Source organism: Equus quagga, chromosome 1, assembly GCF_021613505.1.
Source record: "Equus quagga isolate Etosha38 chromosome 1, UCLA_HA_Equagga_1.0, whole genome shotgun sequence".
Taxonomy (NCBI): domain Eukaryota; kingdom Metazoa; phylum Chordata; class Mammalia; order Perissodactyla; family Equidae; genus Equus; species Equus quagga.
The window spans coordinates 79,242,630-79,269,552 of record NC_060267.1 but is presented as its reverse complement, the minus strand read 5'-3'; the positions used below and the strand labels follow the sequence as shown (position 1 = coordinate 79,269,552).

Genomic DNA, 26,923 nt, shown 5'->3' with positions numbered 1-26,923 from the left:
TTTGCACATTTCCAATCCTCCTGCCTTCTTGCCTAATGCCACTCCTCCATCTGAAACACCCTCTGCCACCTGGCCACTTGTTGAAATCTTGCCCATCCTTTAAGACTCCTCCATGAAGACTTTCTAGATTCAGCAGAAGTCATCTCTTCTTCTCTAAGCTTCCCACTTTGATTTATACCTATTTATAACATGCTTTTTCTCCATTCCTTGGACTGAGCTCCCCAAGAGAGTCCCTCAATGCCAGATTTCAGAAAAGGTTGGTCGACTAAATGAATCTTCAAAATGAGTATGTATTTGCATCTGCTACCAAGGTAATATATATTCAATATAGGACATGTAGAAAAAAGTGATTCAGAACATGATTAAAGTCACCTCTGATCCCACCATTTAAAGAGTACCATTCTTGATATTCCAGTGTATTTCTTTCCATATACTTATATTTAGACAGAATCATAAGATTGTCTATTTTCTATATAAACTCTCTCTCCCCCTCCATGAGAATGTCTGCTTCTTTAAATTTAAAGTTCTGTCTTTCGCTTCATTTGCATTTGTCAGAGTGCCTAAACTTGAGCCAGATGTTAAATAAATTTCTATAGAGTTGTTATATGAGGATCAAGCCATCATTGACGTCCTGAGTTGCTATCTCTTCCTCTCTGTCCTCTGGGGATGGCCACTAAATTCAGATATCTGGATAGCTCAGTTCAATTCACCAAACATTATGGAGCCTTCTGCTCTGTATTTGGTCGCTGTGTCAGGCACTGGACTTCACGAATGGCTCTGATGTATTCCTTCACTAGAGTTGAATGAGAGAGGTCAGCTGTATAAACAGGTCATTTTAACATAGATAAATACCAAAGACCCAGACAGTGGTAAAACAGGATGCTATAACAGTGTGTACGAAGTAGTGTGTAATAAATGTAACTGTGGAATGCTTATTGAGGATCAAGATTAATGCTAAAAGCTAATTTATTTGTATTATCTCATCTAATCCTGACAACAACCCTGTGAGGCAGGTGCTATTATTATTATTTTTTTTGATAGATGGAGAAACTGAGGCACAAAGAAGCTAAAAGGCTTGTCCAAAGAAACACAGCTTGAACACAGGGGAGCTGGGATTCAGATTCATGCAGTTGGTCTTGAGTCGTGATCTTCTGCAGCATGCAATATTTCCTGTTTGTGGAAGCATAAAGGAGCACCTTGCTCATCTGGGGGTCAGGGAAGTCTTCCAGAATAGGGGATGGAGTTGAGTGGGGAAGGCTATTCCAGAATCTGCAAAAGCATCTTCAAAGACATTGAATTAGGAAACAGCGTAGTATATGTTGGGGGTTACACAAATGTTTGATCAGATTTAATATATAAGTGTAAGGAAAAGAATGAAAAGAGGTAAGTCAGGGGAGAAATGCAGGTGCCAGGCTCATGAAACTAGGTTTATTCTGAGGGAAATGAGGAGCCATTGAAAGGTTTTGAGCAAAGGAGTGGCATGGTCATATTTACAAGTTAGAAATTTGATCCTGGTAGCCATTTGAAGGGTGGTTGTAATGCGGGGTCGGTAAGCAGAGGAGTTGAAAGAAAGATTTCTTGGACTCTCAAGGTCTGGCAGTAGTGCTCTTTTATTTAGAGAATAGTATGGAATAGCATGGGGACAGGACCCATGGGCAGTCAGAGCTGCTGCAAACATAGGTTGAGGGTAGGGCTAAATTTAAGGCATTTGTATGTGAGTTATCTCTTTGCAAGACAAAGGAAAGAATATGTAAAAAACCTTCTTAAAATGGTATCAGTGCAGGTGGGATCTGGTTATTGAGTGGTCCTATAATTTTTAGATAAGAATCAAACCGGATTAGGTAAATAGCTGAAGCCACCACCTTAAATATTATTTTTAGCTAAAGACAAAGGAGGATGTTGGGGGTGGAGGGGGAGTCGATCATGGGAGATTACCACACAAGTATGGTAAACAAGATGCAGATTTAAGTCCTTGCCTTTGGCATTGATTAAGAGTTTCTAGAGATAAGGTCATCCCCCCTTCTTCCTGGTACAGAGAGGGAGACACCTTTACAGATGGAGATTTCCTTTACAATGTAAATGTCTCTTAACAAAGGATAAGTAAATTCTACTCCTCAGAGCCTCCTTCCCAGTCTTCTGTTTTTAAAAGTAACCAGCCTAAAATAATCCTTGTCAGTTGGAAGGAAGGAAACCTGGAGGTAGGGATACCAGTTGGGGCCTCTGGATAGTCTTCATATGATCCTTGAGATCCACTCTCCATCCTTCTCCTCCCTGGTATGTGCCTTGAATGGCTGACCCCTATGATTTCCTTCACCCTTGGGTGTTTGGTTGGGGTTGGCCCATGCAAGTGTCTTGCAAGAGATTGGCAGGTAGGAGAGTGAAGTTGGAACATTTATTACGCCACCACCTCCATGGTGGCCATGTCTTGTCAGTAGCTGGGTCATTCTGCTGAAGGCCACAGCTCCTGTCTGGCAGCCCTTTCTCACAATTGTGGCTTTCTTGGGGTTTTAGAACCCTCCCTGCCCTTGCCCCTTTAGGCCTGTGGTGGTAGCAGTTCCTACTGTTGCCAACCTTGAGGTACTTCATCATTGGTTTGCCTTAGCTCTGCCTGTGATGATTAATTTTGTATGTCAACTTGACTGGGCTAATGGGTGTCCAGAGAACTGGTAAAACATTTTTCCGAATGTGTCTGTAAAGGTGTTTCTAGAAGAGATTAGCATTTTAATTAATAGACGAAGTAAAGGAGAAAGGCCTTCATCAACGTAGGTGCGCATCATCCAATCCATTGAGGGCCTGAATAGAACCAAAAAGTATAGGAGGGACAAGTTTGCTCGCTGCTTGAGCCAGGACATCCATATTCTCCTGCCTTCAGGCATCAGCACTCCTGGTTCTTGGGCCTTTGGACTCAGACTAGGACTTACACCATCAGGTCCTCTGGTTCTCAGCCTTCAGGTTTGGACTGGAACTACACCACCAGCTTTCCTAGCCCTCCAGCTTGAAGATGGCAGATTGTGGGACTTCTTAGCCTCCATAATCAAGTGAGCCAATCTGTCATAAAAAAATCTTTCTGTATATCTATCTATGTCCTATTGGTCCTGTTTCTCAGGAGGACCCTGGCTAATATACTTCCAAAGCCTTTGCAAATGATCCCATCATTAAACACATCTCAGTGACCTTAATGAGTATGTCTTCTCTTTTCTGATGAGCGCTTGATGGCCGCAGAGCCATTTGAAGAAATCCACAAGGAGATGAAGGTTTGCATTAAGACAACCATGGTAGAGATGAAAATGACGGCGTGTGTTTGAGATATGTTTCCCAAGCCCACTCAACAGGACTTGCTGCATAGAGGTGACCGCCCATGAATATCGGAACAGCTAATGGCAAGAATGATTGAAGTCAACGTTACCACCTTTCCTAGCCCTTTCTGCCTAGGCAGGGAGTTCATCTCACATAATGTCTGCTTTCCCCTCGGCGGCAAGGCAAAGACCATTTTCAAACTCATCAGAAGTGCTCTCTGGCCTTCTGTGAATAATCTGCTGGAGGGTCAGCTGTGCTGTGGAATCAGAAGGCGGGTTAGTTAGCCACTTGGGAGATGTTACCAAGATGGCTGGTGATCAGAAGAACTGCTTATTTTCATAATGACCTTCAGGAATTAAATAAAAATACAATGAGTGCCATAGATTAGGAAGAACAAGCCAATTAAAAGCACAACACGCCTTCAGGATTTTTTATTTCATTTCCAGGAGGCTGGAAGGCATCTGTGGCTGCTGAGGCGGGATGGCGGGCTACCCAGAATCACTGATGAAGGCTGATCTCTTGTCTTTAGTCGGGTGATTGAGGGGATTAGAGCCTATTGAATATTTCACGAGTTGCAGCCCGGGGTTGGGGAGGAGAACAGTGAAAGGTGAAAAGGCAACCCCTGTGTTTTCTTTATGATTCCGAATAAAACCAAGCTCTTCTGGTTGGGAAGGAGGCGGGCGCTGGAGTCAGCCTACCGCCGGAAGGCATGGTGCACCAATTCTCCACTTTAATATCTGCTGTTTCATTTTATATTCATCATGTCAGCATAATCTGCCTTTATGGGAATCATCTTGGTTCCCGACCAAATGCGTTTAGTTCCCCTTTTGCTTTAAGTTTGATTGTAATATGACTTGAAGACTTCAATGAAATGTTTATATGGAAGGACTAGGGGAAGAGGAGAGGGAAAATGCAATAGGAAAATCAGTCAGCGGGGGAGTTGCAAGAGCTGGCCTTGGTTATGCTAGTATTTCTTTGACCTATTTTTAATGGACACAGGACCGGCTCTCTGATCAAGTGTACTCCGCTGATTCCCTACTGCATGCCAAATAGAATAGACTCTATCAGCATGCATTCAAAGCCCTTAACTGTGTGTCTGAGCTGCATTTCCAACCTGATGTTCCCACACACTTATTTGCATATGCACGCAGCTTCTGTGCCCTAAGATACCCAGCCACTCAGCCATCTCTGTTGTCTCCTTCTCTCTGAGGGCCAGCTAAATGCCCATCCTCTGCAACGCTCATGCTACCACGTTTTTGGAATGGTTCTTGATCTCCAAGGTAGGAGAGTCCTGTCCCACCTTTGAGATCCCAATAGAGCTTTACTTTACCCTTTCTTAATTCTCTAATGAGACTTAACACTATTGCCATCATTTTGTCATGGACATGAGTAACTACGTGTGTGTGTGTACGTACGTATTTGTAATCAGCAGTTCAGTCATTATTTATTGAACACTTACTATTTGCCAAGCAATTTTCAAAGTACTTGAGATATGGCAGGAAATAAGACATGTGAGGTCCTTGCTCTCCTAGAGAGACAGACATTAAACACTCAAGAAAATGCATAAAGTAGGGCCGGCCTGGTGGCTCAGCGTTTAAGCGTGCACGTTCCGCTTCTGGTGGCCTGGGGTTCGCCAGTTCCGATCCCGGGTTCAGACATGGCACCACTTGGCACGCCATGCTGTGGTAGGCGTCCCACATATAAAGTAGAGGAAGATGGGCATGGATGTTAGCTCAGGGCCAGCCTTCCTCAGCAAAAAGAGGAGGATTGACAGCAGTTAGCTCAGGGCTAATCTTCCTCAAAAAAAAAAAAAAGAAAATACATAAAGTAAATTTCTAGTAGTGATAAGTACACAAGAAGGTTTTTGTAAAGGGGATATCGTAGAGAGTGGACGTATGTGGAGAGGAGTACTTTAGCTAAGGCTGGCAGGGTCTCTCTAAGAAGGTGTCATTTGGACTGAGAGACAAACTGACAAGAAGGCAGCTTGCAAGTTCTCGAGGAAAGTTCCAGACAGACTGGACAGAAAGTACTTATGCCCTAAGGCAAGAGGAAACCTGGACTGTTTGAGGAACAGCTGTAGAGCTGGAGCATACCATGAGGGGATGATGGAAGGAGGGGGGACAGGAAAATGCACAGTCTCTTGGGCCACATTAAATGGAGAGTGTACACATGTGTGGGGAGTGACATGGGAGGGAGAGAGGATGGAATTTCTGCTACTGAAGGACTGTGAGCTTCCTGAAGGAAGGTTGTGTCTCATTTCACTCCATATTCTGAGCTCCTAACCTGCCTGCAATGGAATAAATAGGTCCTCAATAAATTGTGTTGAATGAATAAACAAACAAACACGTGAATAAATGAGTGAATGAGCAGAGTCTTCTGCTTCTGCTGAAGCAGTTTTCTTTTCAAGGTGTCCTGCCCCTCCTTGCTACCCCAACCACACTTTATTTTCTTTGTAATAGCGTAAGTCCAGGGCTGTACTCTGTGATTCAGTATTTACTGTGTTTCACACTCTGTTATTATCATTTAACGTTGACTGTCTGCTGACTATGCACTCAGCGTCGTAACAAACAAAGAGCTCAATCTGGTCTTTGTTCGTGGACTAATTTAGTCAAGGAGAAGGAGACATTGTGAGAGCAACTGGCGTAGTAGAAATTGCGTGGACTGGAAATCCACTGGGCCCAGCTGGGGACAAATTCACCAGTGACCTTAAGCAAGTGACTAACCCTTTGTGAACCTCTGTTTTCTAATCTGAACGTGGGGAGGACAAGCCTCTTGAATGATGGGATGTCAGGCACAGGCTTGGGAGACCTCCAGGAGTAAGGAGCGCAGATTTCAGTAAGCATTCCTACGCTTACTCTGCCTCATCTATACCAGGCTGTGTCAACCAGAGGTGGCCTGCCTTGGGGCTTTCTGCTGATGCCATTGCACCATTGGACTCTCAGCACCATGAGTGCCTGCCCAGCCAGCAGCACATGGATCCGCCTTCTTGAGCTGCTCCGTGAGAGACAACTGTTTCCAGAGACAGCTCTCAGCCCTGGGGTCCCTGGTCATCTGGTTTTGGCTTTGATGCACTGGGAGGAAAGTGAGTGAGCTACTGAGCAAGTGCCATTTACCATAATGTCTTCTCCTTGCCTCGGCCAAGAAGGCTGACTGCCAAAGAAGCTGATGCCAAGGCCTTGGGTGCTGAGGCTGGGAGGTAGGGTGGTGGGGGAGAGAAGGTGCTGGGGAGAGTCCTGCTCCACAAATTGGGTGCCTAGCCAGTCTCCTCCCCTGGGGCCCCCCAGCGAGCTGGGGCTCCCACGTTTGAGGAGCCAATGAACTGTTGTGATTATCTCCAGCCTTGCTCAATTCTTGGTGCAGCAAGGGAAACCCAAGAGGGTTTTCACTTGGACTCATAACTTAGTGTGTTTTGGTCACTTTGTCTTTTACTTGGCATGAGGTGGGGGGCTGTTCAGGGTTTAGAGCACAGGAGTGACTTGAGCTGATTGATGCTGTGACAGGATTCCTCTGGCTTCTGGTTGAGAATAGACAGAAGAGGCAAGAGTGGAAGAAGGGGCAGGGTAAGAAGCCCTTGCAGTAAGCCAGGCAAGAAAGGATGGTGCCTCGGCCCAGGTGGTTCCAGTGGAGGAGGTGAGAAGGGTTGAATTTTGGATGGCTTTTGAAGGATTTCCTGATGGAGTGGAAGACGAGTGGGAGAGAAAACAAGTCGTCAAGGATGTCTCAAGATCTTTTTCAGAGCAGCCGAAGGTGAATTAGATCCTGTCCCTATTAATAATAATAATGGTAATAAATATTAATAGCTAGATTTTTATAGCACTTATTAAGTACCAGATGTTCTTTCCCTAAGGACTTCTGATTGTAAACCTCAAGGAGTTAGAGTCTATTGGGAATGGATGATGCAAGAATAATTCTGTAGAATTTGGTGAGCAAACATCATCTCCTCATCTCTTCAAAGCGACTCTTTTTCATTCTTTGTCACCAGGTGTGATGCGGGCTGCACTGGGCATGGGGAGAGTTGATTGGGTAACAAGGTCTAACTCCACTTCCCTCATCAGTCCTCAAGAGCGTGTGTGTGTGCCCGTAGGTGAGGTCTTTGGGGACTGTAGGAATACTGCCTCTTTGTCAGCTCTGTATCTTGGGAAGGGAGTCCCAAGTCCCAAGCCCCAGGCACTATGAAAGCTACTTGTCTACTGATGGATTGCCTCTGTCACCTGTAGTAGCTCTCAGATGAGTGAAGACCTGATAATTCTCCAGGAACCCCTCCCTCCCACATTTTCTTTCCTTCACAAGACACACTGCTAGGCCTTGTTCTTCTAGGACATTTCCAGGGACACATCCCTTTGGCACCATGAAAAGATTCTGTGATCCAAGTGCAAGGACACTTTTGTTACCTTATGCTATCCCCCTTCTTATTTAACAAGAGGCTATGTTGGTATTCTTATATAGAATGGAAGTACTATTAAAATTATAAATATGTTTTAAAAAAGTATTTACAGAGTGAAAAACAGCATAGAGGCAAGAGTTAGGAACTTCAAGTCAGCTGATTTTACAATTTACTAGAAAGTTCTAAATTCCCATTGGTTATATGGGGGCACTGGGGTGGGACAGTGGCTTTTCAAGTATTTTTAAGCCATGGAAACTTTTGTGTCAACACTTCCTTACTTACACTACAAAGTATGTACACTATAGTATATACACTACAAAGAAATGGAGCTGCTCTGATTGAAGCAAGAGAAATGGCTCAGAACAACTCACTTCCCAAACTCCTTTCCCATAAGGGATGACCCTGGGGCACCTCACTGGGCTGATGTTCTCTTGGGCCCTTCCAGCTCTGAGGTTCTGTGGTTCTGTCATGACCTCTTCCAGCTCAGCTTGTAAAGAATTCACACTCTGAACTCCCACTCTTCTCATAGATGTGCTTCCTTCAAGTTCTAGTTCCATGGCCTCACAAGAATGTAGGCACTTTCACCGCTTGCTTAGTTTGCTACTACTGTTGGAGTAGAATGAATTATCATGCATGGTGCTATAAAAAAAGGGCACCAGGCAGACCTGGGTTCAAATCCTGCCACTGACGCTCTGTTGCTTGGGGAGAATCTTGCCTGCAGTTGACCCATTTATAAATGAAAGTGATGATTTCTGGCTCATAGGATGGAGGTGGGGAAAGGTATCCTGGTACACAGTAGATGCCCTTTGAGCTTCTGAATATGTTTGGCTCCTTTCCTCCCTGGAGCACCGAGGCCAGGCATTATTAGCTCACCGGGCGCCTTGGGTCCTGTCTTGCAGAGATGTCGGGCACCGCGGCGGACATCTCCCTGGTGCACTGGAGACAGCAGTGGCTGGAGAATGGCACCTTGTACTTCCACGTCTCCATGAGCAGCTCCGGGCAGCTGGCCCGGGCCACCGCCCCCACACTCCAGGAGCCCTCTGAGATTGTAGAGGAGCAGATGCACATTCTCCACATTTCCGTGATGGTGAGTGAGTGGGAATGAGTTGGGGGGACCTGAGGGGGCAGGGGAGGACGAGGTGGAGAGAGGATAGAGGGAGGCAGGGGCTTGCCAGCAGATGGAGGGAAAGAGCTGGCACATTGTGAGAGGTTAGAATGATAAACGGAAGGTCAGATGGATTCCGTGGTGTCACTTGGACTGATGCATGCCCATCCATCATCTGTCAGCTGTGACAAACTAATTGTGCTTCAGAGAAGAAAATCAAGGGTCTCCAACTCCTTGGCCTTTTAGCCGACATCTCTGGGAATAGCTGTTTAACATGTCACGTGTTTGGCTTGCTTTGCCGAGGGCTGAGGTTCAGTGCTCCAAAATACAACTGGCCTTTCCAAGAATGACTGAACAAACAAAATTGGAGCAAAATTGGCATGGGGATGCCCTTTCCCAAGCACCCTTAATGTGCCAGGTGCTCTAACCCTCACACCACCCCCTTCAGTGTAGACAGTATATGATGGCCCGTGGAGCTGGATTGGGCATAGCCAGTGCGGTTGCACATGGAAGCCCCTCCACTGCCCTCACGTTATAGTTATGAATAGTGAGTCAGAGGGGCAAAGAAGCTTGCTCCAGTTCTCATAGCTAGTAAAAGATGGAACTGCTCTTGGGTATTCGAACCCAAGCATATCTGGCTACAAAGCTTGAACTAGGTCCCCACACTCTGTTTCTCTCAATGCAAGAATTTGCTGAGTTTCTACTATGTGTCAAGCACTGTGCTGGGCACATTTATGGACATTATCTCATTGTATTCTTGCCAAGAATGTGTGAAGTCTGGCATGTCACCTCCATATTATGGGTACAGAGAGGTGAAGTGGCCGGCCACCTCTCTTGGCCCCATGATCTAGAACTTTCTGAGTCTGCTGCCTCCTCAGGGAAGGCTATTAGAGCTGAAATCACTTAAATGGTAGTCTAAATGTATGCAGGCTATATTAATGGTTTCTTTAAAAAGCTGTAATTAATGGCTTTGTGCAGTAGACAGAAAAAAACAAATTCAGCCTGCAGAATGTATGGGGTCTAATTGGCTCAAGAAGAGATCAGATAATAGCTACAATTGACATACCCTAGTACTTTTTACTCCTCAAGTCACCCTTACATTATTTTCTCCTTTAGCACAGCTCTGCCAGATGCTTGAGGAAATGTTATTCTCAACCTGTTTGTGAGGAGGGTATGGCTCAGAGAGATGAAGTGATTGGCATGACACTATTCAACGAAGCAGGGCTACCACCCACCCTGTCATTTCTTCCTTCCATTCAACAGTCAACAGTATTTATTGAAAGTCTACAGTGGAGCCCATCTTTGCTTTCGGTCTCTGTTCTCCTGGTTCCTCTTCAAAGAACACTGTGCCTTAGACACTCTGATTAGGGCTGAGTACGAGCTTGGAAGTTTTCTCTTTTTGGAAAAACACACACATACCCCAGCCAGACAGCAACGTTAATTTTGGACCTAACTGCATGCTCATCACGTGGAGGAACAAATCAAGGCCTTTGTGTTATTCATGGAATGAGTGTGATAGACTTTTCCCATGTATATATTTAGTGAAAGATGCAGCCACACGCCAAGCCAAGCGGGTGCCTGCATGCTAACTTTGGGGTGCAGGTTTGTAAGTGCCATCTCAGGGTACTTGCTGAATTCCTCAGGCGGAGGGGCCTGGGTACCATCTCATGTTAAGAAGGGTTGAAGGGCATAGCTGCACTTCTTTTAATGTTCGAAAGTGAGACGTGGTTTTGGCTAGCATTGCTTAAGCATTTTCTGTGTTCTGGCACAGCATTCACTTACATACATCCTTCCCGTAACCCAGTAACCCGATAGTACTATCTCAATTATAAATGACCTTTTTTAAGTGGGCTTTCTGCCTCCAGGCCTGATGTTAGTTCCACTAAATCAGACTGTCTCCCCAAGGACTGTAGGTGTTTCTCACCATTCCCTTCTGCTCTAAGACCCAGATATCTCTGAGATTCCCTGTCATTCAGGATGTGACCAGCAGAGGAGGCTGTGCGGAGGTTGGCACTCTTCAGACCCTCCCTGCCCATGCGCTGGAGTAGCCCAAGCCTACCACCTTGTGGTTCCACCAGTTCGTTTCCTCCTTTGGGGCTCCAAAATCTGCATCTTTCCTGCCCTCACCTTACCCTCGGGAGGCAGAGTCATGGCCAGGAAGTTTTGGACCCCACGCTTTGAACTCTCAGAGGTGGGACATGCTTCAGGGAGCGCTGTGGTCTCTCTAGAGGTAGGATGACTTGGAGGTTATAGCATAGATTTCGGAACCCGAGTGCTAAGATGTAAAGTCCCATGTTGCCACTTCACACTCTGGGTGATCTTGGGCAAAGTATTTAACCCCCCCGTGCCTTGTTTTTGTCATCTGTAAGTGAGGGTTATAATAATACTTATTGTATAGGTACACCAAACACTTGGATAAGAGTTGCTTGGCACGTAAGAGCCTTAGCTTTTATTATTAATGACACGTTTATTGTTGAGATGTGCTGATCTATTATATCCTTTCATTTCATACATGGATAAACTGAGGCCCAGACACGGGCTAGGACTTGTCCAGGATCCCCCAGCCAGTCAACGTGGCTTGGCCTGGAAGACAGTCTTCTCTATGGCTCAAATTCTGTCCTTGACATTCTGGCCACACACAATTCAGCAAGAACAAAAAGAGTTTTCTTGCTCTCCTATCCCCAAAGCAACCATTCAAAATGGCATTCATAGTGGCTGGGATCTGTCTTCTCATTTCACAGATGAGAAATCTGAGACTCAGCGAGTTTAATTGACTTGCCTAAGGCTACTTGGCTAACAGAAAAGCGGTTCTGGGACCAGACTTTTCCCAAGATTCCAAACTCATGACACCATGGCTCTCGCTCTGTCGAATTTCCCATTGTTTTCATCTTTGGTGAAGATCTGAGATAGTTTGTGAGAAGACCCAAATCATCCATTCAGATCTCTGGAAGTCAGGGTCAATGATCTCCCTTCTCTTAATATCTCTGTCACTAGCTTTATGACTTTGGCCATTTCAACCTCATCATCTGAAGAACTGATGTAATACTCCTCAATTCTTAGAGTATCAAATGAGGTGACACATGCAAATGTCCTTCACAGTGAAAATAATGACTACCATCTTTGAGGACTTTATGCCAGGCACAGTCTAGGTGCGATATATGCATTATTCCATTTAATGTTTCTAATGCTGTGTAAGATAGATAGTGTTTTTGTCCTTCATTTACAGGTGAGGATCCTGGGAGTTAGTGAGGTTTTATAACTTGCTCAAGTTCACATCATCAGTGAATGCTGAAGCTGAGATTCCAACTCCTGTCTGTCCAATTGAGAGTCTTTGCTCTTGGGCATAATTCTGCCTGGTGCAGCACCTGACTTTCAACAAGTGCTCAAAAAGTGAGAGTTGTTACTAAAATGTTAGCTGTAGTGACAACATTGCTGACAAAATGTTTCAAGAAAGGGGATGAAAGGAAATGTTTGGTTTGATGGGAAAGAAGAGAAGACCTTTGAGAACACGTTTCTTACAAAAGGACCATCCCACAGAAAATGCTGCAGATTTATACTGGTCGACTTCAATGAGGTGGGCTACAGAGGGACCAAAATTTCTGTCCATGGCAGGGGGAACCATTTAAAGGATTGGAGCTATCCAGCAGTGGAGTAGATTGAGTTGGGGGGTAGTGAGTTGCCTGTCTCTGAGGGGTATGCAAGCAAAGGCTAGAAGACCTATCCATCAGGACTTTGAGGGGAATAATAGTTAAATTAGATGACTGTTGTAGTTCCTTCAAACTTAGAAGAGCTATGACTCTGTGGCACAATAATATATAGAAAAATACTTTGAGGGTTATAAAATGCCACATAAATCTAAGGAATTATTATTACCATTCTCAATCATTAGCTTCATTTAAAAGATCTGTGTGATATGGGGATATTTTTTCAAGCTTTCTGTGAAAAATGACTAGATCATTTCCCAACTGTTGCATTTATTCATTCACAGAATATCATGCATTCCTTAGTTCATTGATTTAACCACTCAATTATCCAATGGTTTACTTGCCTACTAAAACTAACAATGAAAACTGTATCTGATAGAAAGAAAGAAAAAAAAAAGGCTTTTTTTTCACCCTGAGGAAGATTAGCCCAGAGCTAACATCTGTGGCAATCTTCCTCCGTTTTCTATATGTGGGTTACCGCCACAGCTTGGCTGATAAAGGGTGTAGGTCCATGCCTGGTATCTGAACCTGCAAAACAGGCCACTGAAGTAGAGCATATCAAACTTAACCACTATGCCACAGGGCCAGCCCCCAAAAAACCTTTTAAAAAATCAACCACAAGCTCAGAACAAGCCAACTATATGGGATCTGATTGCTAAAAGTGGTCTTACATTTTAAGTTGGATTAATGAAAGGCTAGTTATCTGAACAACTAGTTTTAGAGGTTCTAAATGAGGCTTGAAATATTTTGTTTACTTTTGGGGGTCACATGTTAAGAGAAACAATAACCAACTAGAAAAGTTATGAGAAAATAATCAAGACAGTGGAGAATCTTAAAAGAATAATGCTAACAAGCTAATAAGCATTATGTTATAATGTTTAGTTAGTGTTACAGTAATTGATACATTTTTAACTCATTTAATTCTTAGAATAATCCTAATTCATCAGATATCATTATTACTTCTGTTCTGCTTTTGAGAAAATGTAGGCACAGAAAATGTAAGTAACGTGCAGGAACTTAGGTGTCGCAAGGTTCATATTCTGGCTCCATAACTGACTCACTGGCCATGTGACCTGGGCATGTGTTCTCCTCAGCTTCCATTTCCTCATCCATAATGGGGTGAAGATGGAGGTACCTGCTTATGAGGCTGCTGTGAGGATGACCTAAGATGACGTATCATAAAGAACATATGCTACAGCCTGACACAGAACGAGGCCTTCCTAAGTGTTAAGCTCTGCTCTTTATAAGTATATTAGTTTCCTAAGGCTGCCATAACAGAGTACCCCAAACTGAGTGACTTCAACAACAGACATTTATTGTCTTGCTGTTCTGGAGACCGAAGTCTGAGATGAAGATGTCGGCAGGGTCCTGCTCCTTCTGAAGGAGCTAGTGAAGGATCTACTCCAGACCTCTCCCCTAGCTGCTGTTAATTCCTTGGCTTGTGGCAGAATAACTCCAGTCTTCACATGGCGTTCTCCCCATGTGCGTGGCTGTCTCTATCCAATTTTTCCCCTTTTTATAAGGACACTGGTTATATTGGAGAGGGACCCACCCTAATTTTCTCATTATAACTTGATTGCCTCTGTAAAGACCCATTCTCCATATAAGGTCATATTCTGCGGTATTGGGGACGAGGAGTTCAACATGTCTTTTTAGGGGGACGCAATTCTGTGGCAACCGATAATGCTATTGCTGCGTTACTTATAAGTGATATTATTGAAGGATGCCAGCCAAGTTATTATAGGTTGCAGGTCTCAAAAGCCTTTCAGAGAGAAGATGGAGTGATGGGGGAAGCATCCTGACTACAAGAGATTATTTTAAAAGGGAAAACTGCAAAAATCTAGCAGTGGAAAAGCCATGTGGTTCACATAGCACAAAAAACTATGGCCTGGGACTCAGGTGTCCCAGCCCTGCCACTCCTGCCATGACTTATGCAAGTCACATTCCCTTCTTAGCCTTAGGATCTCCATCTGTAAACTGAGATCATTAAGCTGATATCAGTTGCCAAGACATGATGAAGTTTGGCAATACAATGATCCCAAGTACATTTTTATGTAAGTGGGCCATAACTCATGAATCTCATTGACTTTTTTTTCCTCCAGAATGTGGAATTTTTAAAATCACAAATAAATTGTTTAATTTGTAAAATTTTAAATCACATGAAATTTGTAGCTTGGCCTTGACTTGCCTCCACAACAAGGGTTCAATAAAAGCCTGCAGCGTCTCTAGCTGGACTTATGGGAAAATTAGGAGAAGAAACCATGCCTTCTCCCTCTAGGAAACGTGGCTTACTTCCCACAACGCTTAGGGGCATAGCATAGGGAAGTAGAATGAGTATAGAGTTTGGTATCAGGAAGCCTGATTTTGAGCTTAGACTGTGCCTCCTACTAGCTATAAATATTTGGACAAATCTTCGCCTCTCTGAGCTACTTGTTTGGTCATCTGCAAAATGGAAATAAAATTAAAATCATAGCATTGAACTGAGGTAATGCACATGAAAGCATTTGGCTAGGTTCTCCCAAAGGCGATGGAACTAAAAACTATGGTTGGAATGTTGGGGCTGAGATCACCTTAGACCTTGCAGAATCCAACTCTTCTAATGAATCAGCTTTCTCTTGCTTGTTCTACAAACAAATCTCTCTGAATCTCAGCGAGTGACCAAACAGTACTTTATTTCTCATGCACGTTGCGTGTCGGCAGCTGCAGTGGCTCAGCTCTGCTTGTCTTCTCATTCTGGAACTTTGGCTGAAAGGGAGCCCTAGTCTGAGACATTTGGTTTGCATGGCAGAGGGAATGAGCAACAAAGCTGACAGAAATCTAGGATGCCCCTTAAAGAGAATGCTCAGACGCGAGTTGTCTCACATTCTATGGGCCAAAGCATATCACGTGGCCAAGCCCAAAGCCAATGGCAGGGGTATGCAATTCTTTACAGAGAATGGGCATGTGCATGATGGCAAATAGCAATAGACTATACCCCACTTTCATTTCATTTCTGGCCAGAAAATGGGGCCAGAAAATGAATGTTCTCCATCCCTACCCCGTTCGTCTGGGCTGACAATCAAGTCCAGATGGAAGACGTTGACAAAGGCATCCTAGAGATGGCAAGAGGCAACTCAGGAAGGGGGCCTGAAGCCAGTGCCTTCGAACCTTCTGGCCAGAACAGAATGTGGGATGGCAATGAGTATAAGGAAAAAATCTGCATAATGTGAGACAGAGGGAGGCAGAGAGAAACACAGACATCCAGCAATGTGAATTAAGAAACTATCCTATGCTAGGTATATAGAAACTACCAGTGACAGAAAGAAATAAAAGGAAACTGAGAAAAAGGGAGCCAAGGACAATGACAGAGACATAGAAAAATAAAGGGAAGTTGGAAAAAACAGATAGAAAAGGCTTTAGTAATAGAAGCAGAGACAGAGGAAAGAGGAAACAGAATAAAAGAGACAGAGGAAGCCACACAGAGAGAAGGTGGAGAAAGAAGAAATAGAGAGCCCAGTGAGGGGGGCAGATAGAACCAATCCCCAGGCAGAGCGTGGAGGGTGGGCTGCAGGCTGAAGGGCGGGGCCTAGGAGTGATGAGGAGGCTGAGGAGGAAGACTTGGAGACAGGGCATTGGGCACAGTGGATCTCAGAAGAGGCAGCAGAGGGGAAGGTGGAGGAGGCTGCACTGTCAGGTCCTGGAGAAGGGGAGGAGAGGGGAGGAGCAAAGGAGTAAAGTGGGGAGCAAACAGACAGGTTGACTGAAGAGTCCAAGCCAATTACCCTTTGGTGGCCACGCCCTACCCCCTTTGCTTCAGCCTCTTGTTCCGCATTTTATTTTCCTTCAAGAAAATGGAGCCTTTTAACGGTATTTTGACATCATGGAATCAATGAATGGGTGTGTGCGCATGTGCGGTGCAGTGTTCACGCTGTTGACTCCCTTCCCGCATGCCCTGAGTTGCTCATAGTAAAAATGGGAGGTGCGCTTAGCTTTGGACACAATGAAGCTTCCCTCTCCCCTTCAATTAATTCCCCGATCTCCCCTCTCTTGGAATCTCAGAAGGCAGCTTGTTTTGGTGGAAATATTGTGGTTTTGGAGACAGATGCGTGTTCAAATTGTGATTCTTTCCCTTATTGCTGTTCAACCTTTGGCACGTTCCTGGACATCTCTGATTCTTACTTTCTCCTGCATTTTCAGTGAGGCAGTGGATCCCTCATTCATGGGGCTGAGGGGAGAAATGAATAATAAAAGACGCATGAAGTGTCTTAGAACAGCACTCAGAGAAAGTCCCTTTCTTTTCCTTTTGCCTTTTAAAATATCCCCTCCTAATTCAGCCTCGTGCATGCCCTTTGCAAACGTCCTTTGACCTAAGTTTGGCAGGGGTTATTAAGAATATTGACTCTTGGGGCCAGCCCAGTGCTGCAGCGGTTAAGTGCGAACATTCTGCTTTGGCGGTCCAGGGTTTGCTGGTTCAGATCCCGGGTGTGGACATGGCACCGCTTGGCAAGCCATGCTGCGGCAGGCGTCCCACATATAGAGGAAGATGGGCATGGATGTTAGCTCAGGGCCAGTTTTCCTCAGCAAAAAAGAGGAGGATTGGCAGCAGATGTTAGCTCAGGGTTAATCTTCCTAAAAAAAAAAAAAAAAGGATGACTCTAAAATCGTGATATAAATAATTGACTAAATAAATAAATGGGATAGAAGAGATAGCTCTTCCTTAGAGTAGAATCCCAATTAATAAATGTAGAAGGAAAGTGGGAAATAGAAAACCACCATTAGACAGTCACCACTGTAATAATTACCACTGACAAGAGCCACCGATATATACTAAAACTAATGGGTGAAACTTCAAGAAGAAGCAAGATATTTGCAGACTCTCAAAGCATCACCCTCACCAGATATTTATTAATTACAAAAGGAAAATAGGGGCTTACTAGTGGAGAAATCTGGCAGATACCACTTGCATTACTTTCCCCGGGCCACCATAACAAATTACCACAAATTGGGGGGCTTAAAACAAAAGAAATTTATTCTCTCACGGCTTTGGAGACAAGAAGGCCAAAGTCCAGTGTCGCAGGGCTGAGCACTCGCCGGGGCTCTAGCAGATAATCTACTCCTTGTCTCTTCCAGTTTATGGTGGCTCCTTGGCTTGTGGCTATGTTACTCCAATTTCTGCCTTCGTCTTCATGTCACCTTCTCCTCTGTGTCCTCTCTTCTGTGTGTCTCTCTTGTGGACATGTATCACTGGATTCGGGACCCACCTGGATAATTCAGGATGATCTCCTCCTTGTAAGGTCTTCAACTTAATAACATCTGCAAAGACCCTTTTTTCCAGAAAAGGTCACATTCATAGGTTCCAGGGGTTAGGATGTGGACATATCTTTTTGGGGTCCACCATTTAACTCAGAGCATCATTTTAACCAAATGATCAAGGTCAACATCACCAAGAATAAGACATTGACATCACGACTCCCCTGAGAGGATGCACAGAGAAGGGCACAATGCCGTTTCTGTGGAATTCTTGCCAAAAATGCATAATCTCATTCTAATCGTGAGAAAACATCAGACAAACTCAAAGTGTGGAACATTCTACAAAATGACTGACCAGCACTCTTCAAAAATGACAAGATCATGAAAGACAGGAAAGACTTGGGGATTGTCACAGATAAGACAAGGGGGACATGAAAATTAAATGCCCTGTGGGATCCTGGACCTAAAAAAGAACAGCAGTGGAAAAGCGGAAAACCCGGTGAAATTTGAGTAAGGTCTGGTTAGATTAATGGTGTAGTTAATGGTATTATATTATTGTTAATTTCCTGGTTTTGGTTATTCTATTTTAATTATGTGACATGTCAACTTTAGGGAAAGCTGAGTTAAGAGTATATGGGAACTCTCTGTACTAACTTTGCAATGTCTTGTGAGTCTATAATTATTTCAAGATAAAGGAGTTAAAGACTTTTAAAACAGAGTGTTAACTCTGAAGCAGGACTGCCTGAGTTAGAATCCTGGCTTCACCACTTAACTCGCAGTGTGACGTTGATCAAGTTACTTTTCTGTGCCTCAGTTTCCTCCATGGTAGAATGGTGATAGTAATAGTTTCTACCTCCTGGAATTAAAATGAGGTAATATATGCAAACTCTATACAAATGTTGTCATCAATTTCATTAACATCACTGCTGGTATTGTTCATATTTCATAAATGGCAAGACCAACGCCTAGAAAGTTAAGACTGCTCTCTCCTAAGATCACACAGCAAGAGCCTGAGGCCAGAATTAAACTTAAGTTTCTGATTCCCAGTCACCTCTCTACTCTATAGTGACTCTTCTCTTGTAGGGGCAAGGATGGGTAAGGATCTTTTAGAGGCCCATCTCCATAAACATCTAATTACCCTACTCTACGTGTCATTAAGGCACTCCTCACCCTGGACTGTGGAAGAAGGCAGCTGGTTCTCCCTGGCCATGAATACTTAGAAGTCATGAAAGCGGAAATTTCTGACTCCATTCTCAAAAGAAAGAAAGCCGTTTAAAGCTCATCTAGTCTAACTCCTTCATTTTAGAGTGAAACAAATACAGAAACAAAACCCATAGGTGTCAAAGAGTGACTCAGTCAGTGTTCTGTGGCAGGTCAGTGATAAAGCTGGCCTTTCCGTCTAGATTGTATGACGCATTGTGTGTGTGTGTGTGTGTGTGTGTGTGTGTGTGTGGTTCCCATGGCACCACACTTTCTAAACCTTCTCCAGCTGTGATCTGCACTCAGCAGACGGCCTCTAGCTCCATGCAGTGGGAGCCATAAACATAGAACTTCAGTACAGCGATATTTCATTTCATCGTGGTAATCATCCTGTCTGCAAATCCACCAATACGGCAAACAATTACCCAATTCAAACTTCTGCTGCTAATGTTCCCCAGCTCAAGGGCGTCTTTAATAGCCAAATAATACTTGTTTTTTCTTCCTTCCCTCTCTGTTTTTTCCTAATCTCTCCCCGATGAGACATAACATTAATTACAGCAGTTAACAGAAATTCTGCCTCCATTACTGCCTGCCACCTTCTCCATCTTGGCTTCCGCCTCCAAAATTCCTCTCCTGAATGAAGGGAGGGGGGATTTATGCAGACGTGTGATTGTATTTATTTACCTTTTCTCTGCCTGCCTCCTTTGTGCTGAATTTTAAGTCAAGTCGAATCAATATTTTCACTGGGGGTGTGTGTGAGTGTGAATGTGTGTGCGTGGTTTGCGTGTGCCTGCCTCATAATCTAGCTGTCATTTTGAGCTAATTGTGTTGTTTCCTCTTGTGTGGAAGGAAATCTTATCTGTTTTGGATTAAAATTCAATGAAGGTCACAGCGGCTGGAAAACTTAGCAGACTGCTGCAATTAATGTTCATTTGGCTTTGATAAATTGGAACGTTCCCCTCAATAGGACTGGAGTGGATTTCAGAAGCAATAATTCTTCCATTAACTCAATGATTCCGCCTGTGATGGAGGACCTTGTCCTGCTTTTGTTTGTCATCTGTCACTTGGAGGAGCTGGGCATATGTCGGAGATGATTTATCAGGATGGCAGCGCCTGCTTGTATCAAAGCGTTTAAAACCACTAATTATTTTTGCCCCTTGTAAATTGCTTGATTAAACAGAATGTGAGCTTGGAACTGAGGTAGAAAAATCTTTTTGTGGCCCTGTTTCCAGTCCTGGGTTCCCACAGTTGTGAGTTATTGCAAGTTCCTTTCAAGGGTTAGGTGAAGATGTCTCTGTCAGAGGAATAATACTGAGCACTTATGACATCCCAGGGAATATGCTGGAAGCTTTATGTGCATTGTTTTACTTAAAACAATTCTTTAAGGTGGTTTGTCCATATCAAATGGGAGGAGACTGAAGTCCAAAGACGATTAGCATTTCATCCACCGTAAGCATGGGTCTTGATTCTAAAGCCCTGGCGTTAACACTCACTATGCATTAGGATTTTTTTAAATCTACTTAATCTCATTAAGTTCTACTGTTTACTGTTGGGATTTCATTCAGCAAGGAACAAGATCTCCTTCCTACATAAGAATGACCAGGGGTGTTTGTTTAAAAGCCAATTTCCTGGGCCCTGTCCCAGGTATGGCGGTCTGAACATCTAGTGTGGGGTTCTGGGGAGTCTGCATGTGACAGGCTCTGCCGCTCAAGTTTGCGACAGCAAAGGTGCGGAGTCACTGACCTGCAGCTCATTGAGACCATCATTGGGAAAGTCACAGCCTCGGCCCGCTAATTTTTTAAATTATTATTCAATTCTCACAGAACCCTGCCAGGCAGGCATTGCTGTGTCCGTCTTACAGATTGCAAGGTTGAGGTACAACAAGTTAAGTGGCCTTGCCCAAGTTTGCACAGCTAGGGAGAGGCTGAGTCGGAATCTAGACCCTGCGTTTGCCTCACCGGCCGGAAAGCTCTACATAGCATCCCCATCTCGCCGCTCCTGATCTTGTTCCTCCGTGTCCCCGGCCCTCCTTTCCTTCTCTAAAATTCTGCAGGGGTGCAAGTTAGAGCGGCTCTGGGCTTTCCCCACGGACACCCTCTTCAGATCCTGTTTTATTGCAGTTCTTATGTGTCCTGATGTTCCCCTAATGAAGCATCTAGAGGCCTGCCCTGTCTCGGCCTTCCTTAATAGGGAGTGAAATATATTGGTGTCTGTGCCAGGGGCTTTGTTTAGTTGGTTCACAGAGCCACCGGAGGCCTTGCAGGGGAAGATGTGGGGCAGTCCCCCCCCTCCCCTCATTGCAGATGATCTCAGGTGAAGGAAGCTCACCTGCAGGGCAGGTCTGCGCCATTGCAATAACTACAGCAGCATGGCTGAGCCGAGAGGAGAATCAGCTGGACCTGGAGCTATCAGCCTTTTGCTCACTGTGATCTTGGGCTAGCAACTTGCCCTCTCTGAGCCTTGGTTTCCTTTAACGTAAAAAGACGTAACGATAGTACCTCCTCTAATAAAATCATTGCCAGGAATGGAAGCATGCATGTTAAGGGCAAGCTTGGCATCTGATAAATAGAAATTTCTCAGTAAATTGTACCTATTCTTAAAGCTCAAACACTGTTGACCTACTAATGTCACTAGAACATGCTCCCGTTTAACATCTCATTAAAACCTCCTGACAATATATTAAAATAGGTGTTCTTTTTAATGTCCTTTTACAGCAGAGTAGGCTGAGCTGCAGAGAAGGGGCTTGCTTAGGGTCACACATTGGGTCAGTGCCAGGACAAGAAGTTCCTGAGTCCCCGCCAGAACTGGGTAGGTGGGGCCATTGGTGGATATTTACCTGAAGTCGTGTAGACAGGTCGTTCAAGGTCCAGGATGAAATCTGGGCTGGACGCTCTGCCTGCCCTTTGTTTTGAGATTCAGCATGGCAGGGTTTATAGACTGAATCGTGGCCCCCCTCCCAATTGATATGCTCAAGTCCTACCCGCTAGTGGGACTGTATTTGCAGATAGGGCCCTTAAGAAGGTAGTTGAGGTTAAATGAGGTCATAAGCGTGAGGCCCTAATCCAAGAGGACTGATGTCCTTCTAAGGAGAGGAAGAGACACCTGTGATGCACATACAGAGAAAAGGCCATGTGAGGACACAGTGAGAAGCAGCTGTCTATAAGCAGGGAAGAGGACCCTCACCAGGAGCCAACCCACTGGCATCTTGATCTTGGACTTCCAGCCTCCAGAACTGTGGAAAGATAACATTTCTGTTGTTAAGCCCCTCAGACTGGAATTCTGTTCTGGCAGCCTGAGCAGACTAACACAGCAGAGAATTGGGGTTAGGGCCTCCCCAGCCACTGATGGCTGAGGAAACAAGGGGAGCTGGAATAAATTTTTCCCTTTTTCCCTGCTCTTGTTCCTGGGACAAGGGGGAAAAGCAGAAAGAGAGAGGGGAGGAGGTGATCACAAAGCAGAAAGGGAACAGGATGGAAAGAGAAGAAAGGGGAAGAGGGAGGTTTTAAAAGCGAGAAAGAGTGTCTAGCATTTAATAGCAGCTCAGTAAACTATTAGACGAGTGGATTGGGAGCAGATGATTGGATGTCGTCATGTGTGACAGTTATGAACTTTTCACAACATGGTAGCACTGGGCGCCTGCTCAGAGGTCCCAGGGAAGGGAGCTGATGATAACAGCTTCCATTTAGGTGTTGCAAGAGTTTTGTTTTTGTTTTTGTTTTTGTTTGAGTGCCTTTTATATGCCAGCATGATCTTTGTCACACACACCTTCATTAAATTTTACAAAACTCTACCTGTTGATGATTATTCACAGATGAGATGTGTAAGAATATACCCATTTGATGGATGAGAAAACCGAGATTGCCCAAGGTCACATGGCCACTCAAGACCTGGAATCTGAGTCTTGAGCCCGTTCTCTCATTGGCACATTAAGACCAGTGAGATTGGAATAACAGCTAACTCAGAGGAGAGGGACACCTTGTTACCTTTCTGCTCCTCCACTTACTCCCTGTATGACCTGGACAAAGTTGTCCAACCTATCAGAGGCCTTTATAGTGGTGGGGCAAGGCCATCAAGTAGGAAGTGCTGGTGAAAGCCTTGGTGCCTTGCAGGTAGGAAGTGCTCCTTTAATGGCAACCTCTCTTTATATCTCTGGTATCCTGTTTCCTGGACTTTAACCTGAGGACAGTAAGTCATATCTTAAAAGATTGTGTTGAATGAAATGAGAATCCAGGCAGAATGCCCAGGACAGTGCCTGGCGCATAATATATGTTTAGTTCATGAGGAATGTGATTATTATTACTGGTAGCTTCCCAAATACTGTGCAGATTAGAAATTCCTCAACTTGGGAATCTCTTAGATAAAGCAAAGACCAAGCCAATGCTTTTCTGGCCTGTTCCAGCCCAGGCTGCTGTTGGGAGGTGCCTAAGTGGAGGGAGGAAGGCCAGCAGTCATGGGAGGTGACAGTTGGGGTCTCAGAGCCACCCCGGGGACCATCTCCTGCTCCTGGGAAGGTGAAGACATGGCTGGCCTGACCAAGTGGTGCAAAGTGAAAAATGAGGTTGTGAAGCAGCAACAACATCTGTGTCATCATTTCTGCACCAGGAGGTCAACTAGCTTCATAAACGGTGCTGCTGCCAGAGCGGTCTTTGTTTAGGAATTAATTAGGAGCAGGAAAGAACTGCTGCCCGTGCAGATTTCGGTCTCTGGAAGTTATAAAAAGCAGATGGATTTTAAGCAAATGCATTTTTCACCCTTTAACACTATGTGAAAGGGTACACATCAGAGCCGGGGCACCGGGGAAACCGGCATTCAAAAGGAACACCTGAGCCCTCTTTTTGTTCCGATTCTGTCTGCCCAGGCGCATGGCCCCATCCTTTTAGCTGCTGCAGTTTGTGTATAGGTAACATTTTGCTATTAATAATAGCACAGTCTGCTGAGTCTTTCATGTGCCAGGAACAGTGCTAAATGCTTTCTGCACCGTTACCTTGTCTAATCTCCACAACAGTTGGGTGAGCGGGCTATTGGTAACTGCCTTTTACATGTGACAGAACCAAGGCTGCGGGGGTTGTGGGAGTTCAAGGTCTATGGCTTTAGCTGCTGTGCTATAGTAGAACCTCCTTACCTTCCCAATAAAATGGTCCGAGAATCCATTTGTAACAGATATCCAAGGACCCGTTAAAAACTGAGTGAGTAATTTAGAAGCACAGATCTTGTAAAAAAAAAGGGGGATTCTCATGTGGGGGCCAATGAGGACCAGTTATACTTTCATGAATCAACTCCATGTTGATATAGAAGTTAATCACCCTCAAAGAAGGCATTTCACCTTAGCAATGGTAATAATATTAATGCTAGCTAATATTTGTACAGTGATTTGGCTCATACAAATTACTATGGTACAGTGCGTTGTCTTGAAACTTGAAGACGATGTCCACACATCTATTGTTGCATTGTATCTTCAAAAGCATCCTTGGGTATTTAGGTACTGATATTGTAGCTATTATTATTATTAGCCTTGTTTGAAACTTGGAAAGGTTCATCATGTCCAAGATCACATAGTGACACAGTGGTAAAGCCAAACCTCCTTTCACCAAATAGCTCAGCATCCCCTAGGAGAATTGAAAGGTTAGGGATGCCCTGTGGTGGCAAATAGGGAAGAGCTCATGACAGAGAAGTACATAAAATCGTGGCATGTTAGAAGCACAAGAAACCTTTAAAATCTCTGCTTGTAAAACCTTCACTTTTAAAATGAGGGAAAACCAGTGCTCACTGGAAGGAACTCACCTCTGCAAACTCACACAGCAAGTTCATGTGACATTGAGGATAAAAGATGGACAGGTGTGGGTTTAAATCCCCAATTTTCTATCATCTCTACTTCTGACTTTGTGCAAGTTGGTTAATGTAAGCCTTGGATTTCTCTTCCAGAAAATAGAGAAAAACACTTCCAAATGGCATAAGGATTCAGTGAGAAGATGTGTATGAAACTGGTGGCACAAAGCGTGTCATGGGATATGTGTCCACTAAGTGAAAGTCACTAGGACAGTGGGTAAAGAGGAAAATACATGGGCTTGAGACCAGACAGGCCCGAGTAAAGCTCCAAGCCCTCAGTCATTAGCTCTGTGACCTTGGAAAAATTGCTGAAATCCTCCGAACCTCAGTTTCCTGCTATGAAAATTAGAATGATGGCTATACCTACGCCATTTTGTTTGCTGTGTGAATTAAAAATGACTTATGATAAAGATCAGCCCAGGGCATTGCCCACAGTGAACCTCAGCTCTTGTGGGTCCCAGTGTGTTCTGGTCTTCTCATCTCATGGTTTTTTCTCTCAGCTAGAAGTTCTTCAAGCAAGCAAAGAAAGCTCATGGCGCCTTCCCTGAAACACCACTGTTGATAAGTTTCCTTTGGGCACTGGAACTAAGAAGTAGTTCTGGATTCCAGTCATTTCTATAAAAATCTTCCCACCTTTGTGGAGTGATGAGTCCTCTCCAAGCACAGAGCTAGAGGAAAAAAGATTTCATTAAGTGTAATTAAATATGCACTCTTGCATTTGGGTAATGCATTGGGGGGATTTGTGTTTAAAGTGTCATTCGTGTAGCAAAGACACCTGTTATGCTAATGGTGCTGCGTTAGTCTCTCCGCTGGGGGCCTGGATGTTTTCTTAGCAGAGCCTGGGTGAATACATTACACCCCATGCTGCACCCCATGGTCTAGCATCTTTTGCTTTTTCTCAAATGTAAGCACCTTGGATTCTTAATTTGGCCTCCATAATGAAGCACATCTCTGGGAGAAGTGCTTAAGCTGGTCTCCTCATTGGAGAGAATACCTGGTGGGAAAAGACGAGAAGAGAAAAAAACATTTATTGAGCAATTGCCATGTTCCAGGCATTTTGCTGAATGCACGGTTATGCTGTGCTGTTTAATCTTACCAGAGAAATGCGAGGTAGCTATTTGTATGGTTATTTTACAGATAAAGAAAGAGAAGCTCAGAGAGGTTACAATTTACTTATTTTACAACTAGTATTTCTTGAACACCTGCCCACTGTGTGTGCAGTACTGCATTAGACTCCTGGAATTGTGTGATCTGGTCTATAGGGTCATCAATAACAGTAACCAGAGGCCAACTTGAGGTTGAGGCCCCAGGGACGTTAAGCAACTTGTCTAAGGTCACATTGTAGGAACCGGCAGAACTGGGATTCAAACCTAGGTGTCTTGGAGTCTTGTTTTGGTCTCTTTGAAACAAGGAGGCCTGGAACTTGTTCATTCACTTCTTCAGCTTTCAGGGGCATCTCGTATGCACAAGGCACTGTGTTAAGCACTTCAGGGGGTTCCAAGATGAAGGTTTCCATATCTTTGGGTGGGGACATTGAGTCAACTATTCAGGGAAGACAAGGTAACACTATGTCAGAGGAACAGACCAATGCCAGAGGGAACACAGAGAAGGAAGAGGTCACTTCCAGCTGGAGGGTTCAAGGAAAGCTTCCGGGAGGAAGGGAACATTGATCCAGGTCTTAAATTGTGGCATGGATTTGGACATCAGTTAATAATTTACAACTTCTGCCTCTTTGTCAAGATCTCTTTACAGAAGATGATATTAGCAAGACCCTGGGGTCAGGGATGTGTTCCACGCTGACTCATTTTCCAAGAGGTTATTAGATTCCTAGCATCCTAGTCAATACCAATTTACCAGTTATTAACTACTCTGTCCCACAACAAGGACTGGGACTGATTAACAAAGGTAAACAGGCTCCCATCGACAGAAAACTCACAGACTAGACATGGAGGGACTGTCTAAGTTATTCTTAGTTAACTGACGGAAGACTTGACTAGGGGCGATGAATGTAGGTTTAGAAAGGAGCCTTATAAATGATCTATTACAGGACTTTTCAACATTTTACACCAGAAACCTTTCATTGAATGAAATGTACGTGGACATTTAATATATAACAGACCAAAGAGGATCTGCTCTGGCTGGAGGTTTGGAGGAACTGGCCGTGGGGCAGGAGCTGTT

General features: G+C 44.4%; 1 protein-coding gene across 4 annotated transcripts in view; it reads left to right on the top strand.

The window, feature by feature from the left end:
• Positions 1-26,923, top strand: part of ASTN2 (astrotactin 2) — an 826,144-nt gene that overhangs the window by 110,169 nt on the left and 689,052 nt on the right. For all 4 annotated transcript variants that reach the window (XM_046684656.1, XM_046684665.1, XM_046684648.1 and 1 more), the window contains exon 2: positions 8,581-8,768. In XM_046684656.1, coding sequence (XP_046540612.1) covers positions 8,581-8,768 — 188 coding nt within the window. The remainder of the gene's footprint in view (positions 1-8,580; positions 8,769-26,923) is intronic.